The 9,966-nt window shown below is 39.2% G+C and overlaps 9 protein-coding genes across 11 annotated transcripts in view; 2 read left to right on the plus strand and 7 right to left on the minus strand.

The window, feature by feature from the left end:
- The window catches only part of Gasu_47000 (GTP-binding protein), a 3,295-nt gene extending 2,712 nt beyond the window's left edge, over positions 1-583 (minus strand). The window contains exon 1 of the mRNA XM_005704173.1: positions 7-583. Coding sequence (XP_005704230.1) covers positions 7-553 — 547 coding nt within the window. The 5' untranslated portion in view covers positions 554-583. The remainder of the gene's footprint in view (positions 1-6) is intronic.
- A 30-nt stretch (positions 584-613) lies between these two features.
- Positions 614-1,754, plus strand: Gasu_47010 (zinc finger (CCCH-type) family protein). 2 transcript variants are annotated; one of them, XM_005704175.1, is made up of 2 exons: positions 614-1,401; positions 1,461-1,504. In XM_005704175.1, the coding sequence occupies exons 1-2, from the start codon at positions 645-647 to the stop codon at positions 1,478-1,480; spliced, it is 777 nt and encodes a 258-aa protein (XP_005704232.1). In that variant the 5' UTR covers positions 614-644; the 3' UTR covers positions 1,481-1,504. The 2 variants fall into 2 exon arrangements, with proteins under 2 accessions (XP_005704232.1, XP_005704231.1); XM_005704174.1 differs by having other exon boundaries at positions 614-1,754.
- Gasu_47020 (zinc finger (CCCH-type) family protein) lies at positions 1,517-3,653 on the minus strand. The gene is made up of 3 exons (XM_005704176.1): positions 3,286-3,653; positions 2,096-3,230; positions 1,517-2,044 (listed from the first exon to the last, which is right to left on the minus strand). The coding sequence occupies exons 1-3, from the start codon at positions 3,646-3,648 to the stop codon at positions 1,932-1,934; spliced, it is 1,611 nt and encodes a 536-aa protein (XP_005704233.1). The 5' UTR covers positions 3,649-3,653; the 3' UTR covers positions 1,517-1,931.
- A 5-nt stretch (positions 3,654-3,658) lies between these two features.
- Positions 3,659-4,943, minus strand: Gasu_47030 (histone deacetylase). Its single transcript, XM_005704177.1, has one exon. It carries the CDS (start codon positions 4,896-4,898, stop codon positions 3,798-3,800), a length of 1,101 nt encoding a protein of 366 aa, XP_005704234.1. The 5' UTR covers positions 4,899-4,943; the 3' UTR covers positions 3,659-3,797.
- A 75-nt stretch (positions 4,944-5,018) lies between these two features.
- Positions 5,019-5,663, minus strand: Gasu_47040 (uncharacterized protein). Its single transcript, XM_005704178.1, has 2 exons — positions 5,288-5,663; positions 5,019-5,241 (listed from the first exon to the last, which is right to left on the minus strand). The coding sequence occupies exons 1-2, from the start codon at positions 5,625-5,627 to the stop codon at positions 5,087-5,089; spliced, it is 495 nt and encodes a 164-aa protein (XP_005704235.1). The 5' UTR covers positions 5,628-5,663; the 3' UTR covers positions 5,019-5,086.
- Positions 5,664-5,684: 21 nt separating this feature from the next.
- On the minus strand, positions 5,685-6,563 carry Gasu_47050 (uncharacterized protein). Its single transcript, XM_005704179.1, has one exon. It carries the CDS (start codon positions 6,533-6,535, stop codon positions 5,810-5,812), a length of 726 nt encoding a protein of 241 aa, XP_005704236.1. The 5' UTR covers positions 6,536-6,563; the 3' UTR covers positions 5,685-5,809.
- Positions 6,564-6,763: 200 nt separating this feature from the next.
- Gasu_47060 (sentrin-specific protease) lies at positions 6,764-7,393 on the plus strand. Its single transcript, XM_005704180.1, has 2 exons — positions 6,764-6,974; positions 7,027-7,393. Exons 1-2 carry the CDS (start codon positions 6,811-6,813, stop codon positions 7,253-7,255), a joined length of 393 nt encoding a protein of 130 aa, XP_005704237.1. The 5' UTR covers positions 6,764-6,810; the 3' UTR covers positions 7,256-7,393.
- Positions 7,025-8,033, minus strand: Gasu_47070 (hypothetical protein). 2 transcript variants are annotated; one of them, XM_005704182.1, is made up of 3 exons: positions 7,964-8,033; positions 7,791-7,909; positions 7,025-7,737 (listed from the first exon to the last, which is right to left on the minus strand). In XM_005704182.1, exons 2-3 carry the CDS (start codon positions 7,894-7,896, stop codon positions 7,442-7,444), a joined length of 402 nt encoding a protein of 133 aa, XP_005704239.1. In that variant the 5' UTR covers positions 7,897-7,909; positions 7,964-8,033; the 3' UTR covers positions 7,025-7,441. The 2 variants fall into 2 exon arrangements, with proteins under 2 accessions (XP_005704239.1, XP_005704238.1); XM_005704181.1 differs by having other exon boundaries at positions 7,409-7,737.
- Positions 8,034-8,050: 17 nt separating this feature from the next.
- The window catches only part of Gasu_47080 (peptidase), a 2,933-nt gene continuing 1,017 nt past the window's right edge, over positions 8,051-9,966 (minus strand). The window contains exons 2-4 of the mRNA XM_005704183.1: positions 9,916-9,966; positions 9,669-9,818; positions 8,051-9,595 (exon numbers count right to left, since the gene is read on the minus strand). The exon at positions 9,916-9,966 is cut by the window's right edge and continues 420 nt beyond it. Of these exons, the coding sequence (XP_005704240.1) occupies positions 8,111-9,595; positions 9,669-9,818; positions 9,916-9,966 (1,686 nt within the window). The 3' untranslated portion in view covers positions 8,051-8,110. The remainder of the gene's footprint in view (positions 9,596-9,668; positions 9,819-9,915) is intronic.

The raw sequence follows: 9,966 nt of genomic DNA on the forward strand, positions 1-9,966 counted from the left end.
CGTCACTAATTTCAAGTCTTTGCATTTTTTCCGTGACAATTCTTTCCCAGCCATTCTTCCCCGTAGAAGCTTCAAAATGAACATGATTTCGATATCTCGCCAAAGTTTTGTCTCCATTACTAGCTACAAGAAAAATGTGACCGCCACGACCGCCGTTTCCACCAGCTGGACCTCCCCTCGGTACACTCTTTTCCCTTCGAAAAGCCACACAACCATTACCGCCATTTCCACCTTTCACAAATATTCGACAACGATCAAGAAACCGCCACTCCACATCGTTAGTCTCAAGCTTTTCTTCTTCTTCCACGGCATCTCCTCTTAAAACAAAACTATTCGGAAGGATTTCTCTCAAAGACAGTTCGGGTTGCTCCTTCCTCTCAGTGAAACTCTGCCTATGGCAACAAACAACATATAGTCTTTGTTCTTTATCAGTATAACGACAAATATAACGCTGCTTCTGCAATTTGATTCCAATCTTTTTGTCTTTCAACTCATTCTTCTTGTGGAAACGAGTCTTCCATACCACGGCAAGTGACAAGAACGCAATTGTCATTTCTCAGATTGCGCAATGACGTCACCGCGTGAGTCGTTGTTCAGTGACTAGTTCAAGGTTTAGGAATAGAAACCAGTAACTATCAAAGAAAATGGTTGTGTGCAAATATTTTCTTCGAGGGAACTGCAAGTTCGGTAGAAACTGTAAGAACGAACATCCAATGCAGAATTCTTCCCAAGGCAGTTTTGGTTTTTCGAAAAAGGGACCAGGAGAATGGAGTGATCCTTTTCAAGCAAGAAAAGTGCAGTCGCCTTTTTCAAATAGTTTTGGAAACTTTAAAAGTAAGGACTATGTTGGACAAGGAATGAGTCAAGACCCTTTTCGTTCGTCTTCCAAAGCTTCTGGCAATGGTTTCTACCGCCATCAACGAAGCAACGTAGCTATGGACGTTTCTTCTTTTAACGAAGACGCAAGAGGTCGTGGCAGAGTGACTTATCAGAGGGGTAGAGGAAGAGCCAGCTATCAAGAGCATGCTTTGCAGAATAGTGGTAATTGGACAAAAGAGGCGGATAATGATTGGATGGAAGTGTCGTGGCCTTTCACTTGTTATGGTATAGAGGAAAATCCGAATATATTGGATGGTGACATTTCTTTCGAAGAATTGAGGACAGAAGCATATGCTGCTGCGTTGCAAGGAATTGGCTTGAATGAGATTGTGCAAAGAGAGAGAGACCTTGCAACAGAATATAGAAATAGGCATCCGTCACAATTTTCCAAGACAGCGAATCCAAATATTGCAACTGGAATTGTTCCAAAAGATCCTTTTGGAAGGACAACAACTGAAAACCCAAATAGCCATCCATTTCAAACCAGTAATACTTTTGGTTCCCATTTGAACAGTCAAGGCGGTATGTCAATATTTTCTGTTCCGAATTCTTCTGGTAGTGGATATTCAAACTTGTTTCAGGATTTTCCTCAAACCAATGAAAACGCGAATGTGAGTTCACAGACTGAAAAGTCAAACAATTTAGCCGACACTTCATTAGAATTGAAACAACCGAGTCTTCCAACTTTTATCGATAGCACTCATCAGATAACTTCAAACAATATTTCTTCGGTAGAGAAAAGTGATACAAAACTGAGTCAAGAAGATATGCAATATTATCGTGCCTCCTTATTTCAATTAGGTAATGTACCAGAAAGAGCCCCTTCCAAAGAATTGATTTGAGCAACTCATTTTGAAGTAACTGTTACGTATCAGTTGTACAGCTTTGACTCAGTGGTATATTTAGGGTTTCTCTATAAATTCATCCATTTTTATTTCCATCCGTATCATCCATCTTTAAAACCCGCATAGTTTTCGTTATCCTCTTCCATTCACTATATGCGAACCCACTGTTCCCCAAATAATAACTTTTACAAAAAGGAATCGACACAACTAACACATCTCTTCCAATATTCCAAATACCGAAGTGTATTCATATACAAGTGTTTCATCTCGTAACTCATTTGATGCTATTTCCTTACCACCAAAAACTCCAACTAAAGGCACTAGAAAAAAAAATAGTAAGCTAAATGTGGTCTCCACTATGACAAACTAACCATTCATAAATGAATGAAACAATGTAGACTCATAATTAGGAATCCGATAAAACTCCATTCCCTTTGTATGAGATAAAAATGCAATACCAGCAGTAGCGAAGGGACCAGAGCCTTCAATATTACTCGTCAACTGTTGTCGTTTAAATGACTCAAATAAATGACCAGCTTGTTGTACTGCAAAGTCATAATCACGAATGAAGAATCCTACTCGTTGTCCTACATAGACTGCCTCTGAGGTCTTTAACGATCCATTGATATGGAAAGGCTCCTCAATCTTTCGAACGATATAATTTCTCCATGAATCTATATCACCATCTGAGGATTGATTCAAACCAAGGAAAACATTTCCACCAGCCAACTCTTTATCTTTCGGTGAAAGACGATCCACATATTGTTGAAGCATCCGTTCTACCGAACCGAAAACATTGGGTGACGAATCTTGGCTCAATTCTATAATACACTGCTTATCACATTTACGAATAACCATGTTAGGACCTATCTGGCGATAACTAGGAATAGTTATCACATCCATGCGAACCTTTCCAGCCAAAGCAATTCCCACAACTCCTTCTTCATGAATAGGCATATTCTCAAAAGCCAAAGTAGAATAGATTAACTGTACTCTTTCATTCAAGCTTCTACTACAGGCAACCGTACCCACTTTACTACACTGAGGATAAACAAAATCCAGACCTTGCAATAAGTTATGCAAATAGCCTTGTTGACAAAAGTGGGGCTCGGATAGTAAAATCATCGCACGAATATCTTCTGGAGCGACACCGCTACGGTTTCCTCTGTTTACCAGGTCTAACCAACGATCCGGTCCACTATCCAGATCGGGAATCTGACTAGCATCAATATGAAAAGGGATGAGCTCAACGTCAGGAAGAGATGCCAGTAAAAGACTAACAGCTGGAGCTCCTTCAACTTCTTCAGGCTCCCCTCTAACATCGTGGCCAACCATTCCACTTGAAGTACAACCCACAATCACTTGCAAACTCGGAATAATACCACGAAGGTGTGGAATCATAGCTTCGAGGTCACCTCTTGAAAGGATTCCCAAACGCTTGGAAGTATATCGCGAACTGACAAACAACAAGGCAAGATCGACAGTTCTTCCATTTGGAAACTTGGACTATGTCATCAATCGTCAACAACAGTATGAGTATTCTTTCCTCTTTGTTACTTACGATCGCTCTTGCAATTACGTCTGCAAGTGCTTGGGTCAAATCAGCCTTTACGGAAACAGCTGAAGACCATATAAAAGAGTTACTTCTCTCTGTTTGTGCAGAAACACGAAAGTTTTCTGAATTAGGAGCTGAGCAACAACGCAACGAGAAACGATGTCCAGTTGCTAAATTCCGAGGTGCTCCAAGTTGGACTCTTTGGTTTCCACTCAAAGTACGGCTACCGAAACACACTCTTTTTCTTTCAATAGATTTCACCCTCCAAGTGATTTCCGTCTTCGGTTGTTTATATCGAATATAATACAAAGAAGACGTGAAGAATCCCAAGCAGTTGAAAGTACTATAACCATCATCATATGTTACCATTACTGATAAATTGTATTTTATTACATCTTACAAATTGTAGACTAGTCTCATGACATTCTAAGGAATTGTCCATCCTCCCAAATATTCTACTTTTACATCAACTAACATTCAAATACAAACTGTAGATAGCAGAAAGAAACTCAACTTCACTAGATGCATCTATGTAAAATGCCGTGCAATGTTTTTTCGATAGCTTTTGCAGTTTCTTCTAAATGATAGCCACCTTCCAATCCAAATACTATTCTTTCATGACCAAAGGAAGACATTACTATTCGAGTCATTTCAAAGTAGTCGTCAGGTACGAGACATAAGCCACCCAAAGGGTCCATTTTTAACGCATCATATCCAGCAGACACAAAGACAATGTCCGGTTTATGTTGTGATAAGAAAGGAATAGCTTCTTCTTCTAGTCGTTTTACAAACTCAGACCCATCAGCACCTGCCTCAAAAGCAATATTCAGCAAGTTTCCAAGTGGACCTCTTTCACTTGGAGCTCCAGTCATGGGATAAAATGGAAACTGATGCAAGGAAACAAACCTAACTCGTTCATCCCTTTGAAAACAAGAAGCAGTTCCATTTCCGTGGTGTACGTCCCAGTCAAGAATACTTACTCGGCTAACACCGAGTTCCTCCATAGCATACTTTGCTGCAATGGCAAGATTTGAAAAAATACAGAATCCCATTCCAGTAAAGGGAGTGGCATGGTGACCAGGAGGTCGCGCAAGTACAAAAGAAGGCTGAGAATATTCAAAGCTATATTGGGTAGCCTTTAGCCAAGCTCTAACAGCCAACCTGCTTACTTCCAACGACTTGTCACAAAGATAAGTGTCTGCATCGAGAGACTTTGCTCCCTGGTTAATCCACCTTTCCAAATCTTCCAAATATCCTACAGAATGGATACTCAAAATCCTTTTCTTCAACCAAGTGTCATCGCAGGGTTCATCTTCAAAAGGCAACAACTGCAAACTCGAAAATATGGGGGAGCTTTCTAAATGTCGCATAGTCGTTGTAACTCTCCCTGGACACTCTGGATGTCTTGTTCCATTAGGAGGTTGGTGAAGTTGAAACTGATCAGAATATAAGACAGCAACCTTCTCAACGGAAGGTAAGTTTGACTGACAGTTGAAGGTGGAAAAGTTTTTTGGACGGACAACCAACTCACAACGATAGCACTTCAATGACTGTAGTACAATTCGGTTCCTTTTCAAAAGTCTAAACATTGGACTACTAAGAGGAACAAATAGAAACATGGTGGCTCAATTGCCCAATTCAACAACTATGTGAATGGAACAACTTTCTCAGGAAATATCATTCAAACAAAAACGCGTTTGAAACTCGAAGATATTCTGTCTCACTTTTGTTACCCCTCTATAATAAACAATACTTGGGTTGAAAATAAAACACTTGTGTTTACTTGAATATACAAACAAATAATATCTTACAAATTTTCATAGTTCCCTTTGGCAGCTTCCATACAAGCGTGATATTTCCTTATCGCTTCTTCACACATACTTTGTTGATAGTCGTTCTTCTCCAAACAGTCCTGGATGTTGCATGCAAGTTTCTGACATTTGTTCTGTGCTTCATTTTCAACTAAAAAACTGTTAAAAAACTAGTATAGCAAGTACTAGTGTAATACCTTTATCTGGTTCTCTTTCTTCCGGACTCTTTCTAAACCAATTCATAAACAAAAACATGGGAAGCATACTACCAAGCATTCCCCCAAAAAGCGAGGAAGTCAAACTAGGTTTAGAAGTGGGAGTCATTCCTGGGGTAGTCTGGTTTGCTTTATCCTTTTGACCCCCAGTGTTACTACTATTATTTTTCACGACAGGTTTTGCCAAGGAAGAAGCGCCACGAGAAGACTGTTTTGTACTTGAACCAGACCTTTCTTCTTTTCTTCTTGCGAAAAGAGGAGCTTTTGACCTTAAAGGAGTTCTTCTTGAAGCAGCGCCACCACCACCGCCTCTTCTTGCCATTCTCAAAAATTGATTGTCCCACAACTACTTCAACACAGTTCGTGATAATTGTCAAATATCGTAAGCATATAATTCATTGTGAGAATATATTCTTTATCAATCATCATCCAAAGTTTCCTATGTTATCATAATAAAAAAAATAGACTTTTCACATCAATACTTGGTTTCTTCACGAACGAAAGTCAATGAAGGTCACTTTGTCGCTCTCGTTCAAGCTTCCGTTGTTGTTTCCTACTGCGAATCTTATAGAAGCCTTCCTTTGGCTTTAGCGAAGATTCTGCAACTCTCAATGGGGCTCTCTTTTTCACGTTCGCAAAACTCTTTTTGCTTGTATTTCTCGCACCCACAAGTATAAACCCGTCTTCGTCTGGAACGGTTTGCCTATACTTCAATTCCTGTTCTTCCTTTTCACGTTTCTCACGGTGCCGAAATAAAACCTCGTCCACATGTTGTGCTAACATACGGGGATTACAACGCCACTTTTGGTACTCTTTCAACTTCCCAGTAATAACATCTTCGACTTTTTCGTCAGCCAAACATGCCGAAAAATCTAATGGAGCTCTCAAAACTAGTTCAATACTATTCTCATCCGAAAAAAACACAGATGCATGCTTAGAATATCCTTCACTTTCAGGCAAACTTCCGAATACTGTACGATTTACTTTCCCATACTGTTCCAAAACACTTGTCAGCTGTCGCTCCGTCACAAAAAAAGGCAGATTCGCGATAAATAAAAAAGAGGTTTCCAAACCGGTGAGAGATTCATCAAGCTTACGACGTTGTTTCTTCAAATAGATCCAACGAAAAACTTCACAAGTTGAATCTTCTGTCTTCTTCAAAGGTATTGCAACAGCTCGAAAACCCTGTAAAAGACTCCTTGTTGCTTCATCATCTTCCAAATGTTCCATCTCATTTTCAAAGAATGATGGAAGACGATGATGAGAAGCCCTTGAGTCCAAGTTATGGAAACATTACTGTTTATAAAGGAGACTTGAAGTTGTTGGATGTTCCCAATTGGATAAACGATAGAATTATCTCATTCTATGCAGAATATCTGAACAACCAACGTACCAAGGATAAGGAACGAGAAAGTGATACAAACCGTAAAGTGTTTTGTGTGGATCCCTCCTTGGTCTTTTGGTTATTATACTGTAGTGGTTGGTTTTTTGCTATCCTTTACTTTATGCAATTCAATCAGAAACTTTCCTTGTTTCTGCTATTAGATTGGAAAGATTGTAAGGAAGCTTCGAAGAACATTACTTGGAAAGAAAGCGATTATATTTTGTTCCCGATGAGCGATAGTGACTCATTGTATAGTCCTAATACTCCTTTGACTGGTTCGCACTGGTTTGTTTGACTATTATCAAATTACAGAAACGCGAGTGAGCTTGTTCTCTAGGACACTTTTGGCTTTTATTCCTAGCAAAAAGCACTTCATGGAATATGATTCATTACATAAGGCACCTTCCAAAAATGCCAAAGCTTTCGCGGATAAACTGTTAACGCTATTAGACCTGGATTCTAATACTTGTACATATTCTGTGGAAACCGTTCCAACACAAACCAATAATTATGACTGTGGTATTTACGTTTTACAAATCATGGTAAGGCACAAACTTTTCAGTTGAAAACTTATTTCGAAGACCTCATTGTCTCTCAGGAACTCTTCGTACAATTCTCTGGTCCTCCATCTACTTCGTGTTTGTATCGAAGCCTAAGTTCTAACCAACTCCTTGAAAAAAGAAAAGAAATCAAGCAACTCATTTGTAATACTTTCAACCTGAAATAATCTCGTACCCCTTCGTAATCCAACGCTAGTTGAGTAGTGACTCGATTGAAGTTTGTTTTGGTTTGTCTTCTTGCATTTCATTATCTATGTATCTTTGTTGTTGTTCATAATGAGAAACATAATTCACCATTGGTTCCGAACTCAAGGTTGTCATAACGCCGGTGGAAGAAGACGCTCGTTCAAAAAAAGGAATATCCGAAGGATCTCTAGTTTCAGCTGTGATATCCAAAGCTTCTCCTTCAGGGACTTGAAACATTCCCCGTGCGGCTTGCCTCTGTTCCCATTTCGCTTCCTTTTTCCTTGACTGTTGTTCTTTATATTCTAATATACTACCAATCAGTGTGCCAGAACAGAGTTCACAGAACTGTTCTTACCCTGTAAAAACTGTTTCAAAGGGTCTACAAAGTCTCCAAAATCCACTTCAACAAGCGCAGTAAAGATATCTTCTACGGACAGTGTGGAACGCTTCCGTTCTTTCATAACTTCCGTAGCTCTATATACATACACTGGGTTCAACTTGTTGTTCGTGTTTTCTCGAGAAACTTACATAGCCGTTAAATATGTTATCCACACCGTAGAAGAAGCAGAGCAAGCTAGTAAAGCATCCTTTTCAATAGGAACCTGACGGTGATATCTTTCTAAACTATTCTTTATTATTCTCTTGACTACAGACGACGGTAACTTGAATTCTTCTTCAAACGAGGAAACTGGCGGCATGAGACCGAAAACAAATACCAATTACCCAATTTGGTAAAGATTCTAAATAAGGCATCATCTGGGAATGCGCGCCAAAATGAGTACTTGTCAAATCCATAGCAATAGCATCCTTGTTTGTTGAATATAGTCTTACTGTAAATTTTCGTGAATCATGAGCACCAATATGTCTTATGTATACAGTTCCATCTTCAAGAGGTTGTGGAAGTCTATCTTCCAGAGACCATTTGTACAAAGACGCATTCCAACGAATACTTCCCCAATGTGCTTGAAGAAAGGAAAACTCTAGCAACAACTCACGACCCTGTTCATTGGTCACTTGTTCCAAAACCTTAACTGACGGCTTCGGTACATCATGGTCGCTGACAGAATCTTCCACAAACACTCCATGACAAGTCTTTCCCAAAGGTTCAATATTTTCCCAAGGACCATGAGAAAACCAACCCCATCGGAAACTATTCGAATCTTTTGCATTTTCTACCAAAACATCCGAGTAGGAAGCATCAACTATATCTCTACGATCCATGGAGGATATAAACAAGGCATTTTTGACTCTTTGTTTTTCAGATATCATCATATGGTGATAAATGACACGTTTGGGAGCATTCATCCCATCATATGGATGAAAGACACCCAACAACAATGCAAGCATGCTCGATAAAGTCACAAAAATAGAGAGGTAATAACAATAATTCCGGAACTTTGGATACTTTGACCATGTTGGTGTAAGCGGAATGAGAATACACGGAATCCAAACAAGTGCTACAAAAATGGAAGCCACAATATCTCCCATAACATCTACTCCTGCTCTTCCCATGATGGGAAGGAAGACATTCGCTGCCAACCAAAAAACGGGTCCTTTCAAAAGAGCAATCGGAATATAAAGGCACACAAAACGACTACTCCAACGTAAAGACAATTGCATCGCCAAACAACCACCTATAACTGACCATGCATAAAGATACACAGAGGAAAGACGGAAATAGAGTAAGCATGACAAAATAATCCATTCCATGAAAATATGCACGACTATAAATGCTTCGCTTTGTCTTTGCCTGGTCAACTTGGAAATAACAGACAAATATTCCTCTTCTTCTTTATCTTTCTTCAACTTGTTAGCAGCAACTGTCATTTCACTTCGGTTATTCAGTAGATATAAAAAAACACAAGTCATCAATGGTGCAAAAATGAAATAGGCTACCGAGTTTCGATGATACCAAACCATTGCTCTGGTATAGGAAACACTTAGCAAATAGCCTAGAAATAAGGCAGCCGTAAATGCAACGAAAATACTTATCCAGATGTTCAATAAACAGTGAAAAAAGATGTCCCAACCGATGTAGCTTTGGACGGTTCTTATGCAAAGACATATACTTATCAACCAAACTAACCAAAACATAATATTCCCCATATACTCTGAATAGATAAAGGTATAGAGACCCAATAAGTCATGAAAAATTACTCTCTACTCATCAACATATTCACAGAAAATTGACATCATCAGACGATTATTCCTGTATCAAAAAAAATACACTCACTTCATTTTGCATCTTTATATCATTTTGTGCATCATCAATTACATTGCTTTTTACTGCCAACTCCAACAACAAACTATAAGCTGTTTCACCCATATGCTGTAAAGTCTCCAGTGTAACTCTATCTGTTGCGTCACGAGGTGTATGATAAGTCTATATTTCCCTTTAGCATCGACTAATTAAAAGGGACTGACAACTCAACAGACCTGTCCATTCATATAATTTGCTAAGTCTATTCCTGGGATGTTACCTTCTTCCCAAAATACGCGAAAATCAGTCTCAGCAGGAACCAAATCAGACG

This window comes from Galdieria sulphuraria, assembly GCF_000341285.1.
Source record: "Galdieria sulphuraria unplaced genomic scaffold scaf_44, whole genome shotgun sequence".
NCBI classification, from domain to species: domain Eukaryota; phylum Rhodophyta; class Bangiophyceae; order Galdieriales; family Galdieriaceae; genus Galdieria; species Galdieria sulphuraria.

What these genes read in the sequence shown, in the direction of transcription:
- Gasu_47010 (XM_005704174.1), top strand. Translation starts at nt 645, where the DNA reads ATGGTTGTGTGCAAATATTTTCTTCGAGGGAACTGCAAGTTCGGTAGA.
- Gasu_47020 (XM_005704176.1), bottom strand. Translation starts at nt 3,648, where the DNA reads ATGGTAACATATGATGATGGTTATAGTACTTTCAACTGCTTGGGATTC. An exon ending in ACGTAATTGCAAGAGCGATC is followed by an intron (nt 3,231 to 3,285) that starts GTAAGTAACAAA and finishes TTGATGACATAG; the next exon opens with TCCAAGTTTCCAAATGGAAG. An exon ending in GTTTCATTCATTTATGAATG is followed by an intron (nt 2,045 to 2,095) that starts GTTAGTTTGTCA and finishes TTTTTTTTCTAG; the next exon opens with TGCCTTTAGTTGGAGTTTTT.
- Gasu_47030 (XM_005704177.1), bottom strand. Translation starts at nt 4,898, where the DNA reads ATGTTTCTATTTGTTCCTCTTAGTAGTCCAATGTTTAGACTTTTGAAA.
- Gasu_47040 (XM_005704178.1), bottom strand. Translation starts at nt 5,627, where the DNA reads ATGGCAAGAAGAGGCGGTGGTGGTGGCGCTGCTTCAAGAAGAACTCCT. An exon ending in AGAAAGAGAACCAGATAAAG is followed by an intron (nt 5,242 to 5,287) that starts GTATTACACTAG and finishes ACAGTTTTTTAG; the next exon opens with TTGAAAATGAAGCACAGAAC.
- Gasu_47050 (XM_005704179.1), bottom strand. Translation starts at nt 6,535, where the DNA reads ATGGAACATTTGGAAGATGATGAAGCAACAAGGAGTCTTTTACAGGGT.
- Gasu_47060 (XM_005704180.1), top strand. Translation starts at nt 6,811, where the DNA reads ATGCAATTCAATCAGAAACTTTCCTTGTTTCTGCTATTAGATTGGAAA. An exon ending in CCTTTGACTGGTTCGCACTG is followed by an intron (nt 6,975 to 7,026) that starts GTTTGTTTGACT and finishes CTTGTTCTCTAG; the next exon opens with GACACTTTTGGCTTTTATTC.
- Gasu_47070 (XM_005704182.1), bottom strand. Translation starts at nt 7,896, where the DNA reads ATGAAAGAACGGAAGCGTTCCACACTGTCCGTAGAAGATATCTTTACT. An exon ending in TTTGAAACAGTTTTTACAGG is followed by an intron (nt 7,738 to 7,790) that starts GTAAGAACAGTT and finishes GTAGTATATTAG; the next exon opens with AATATAAAGAACAACAGTCA.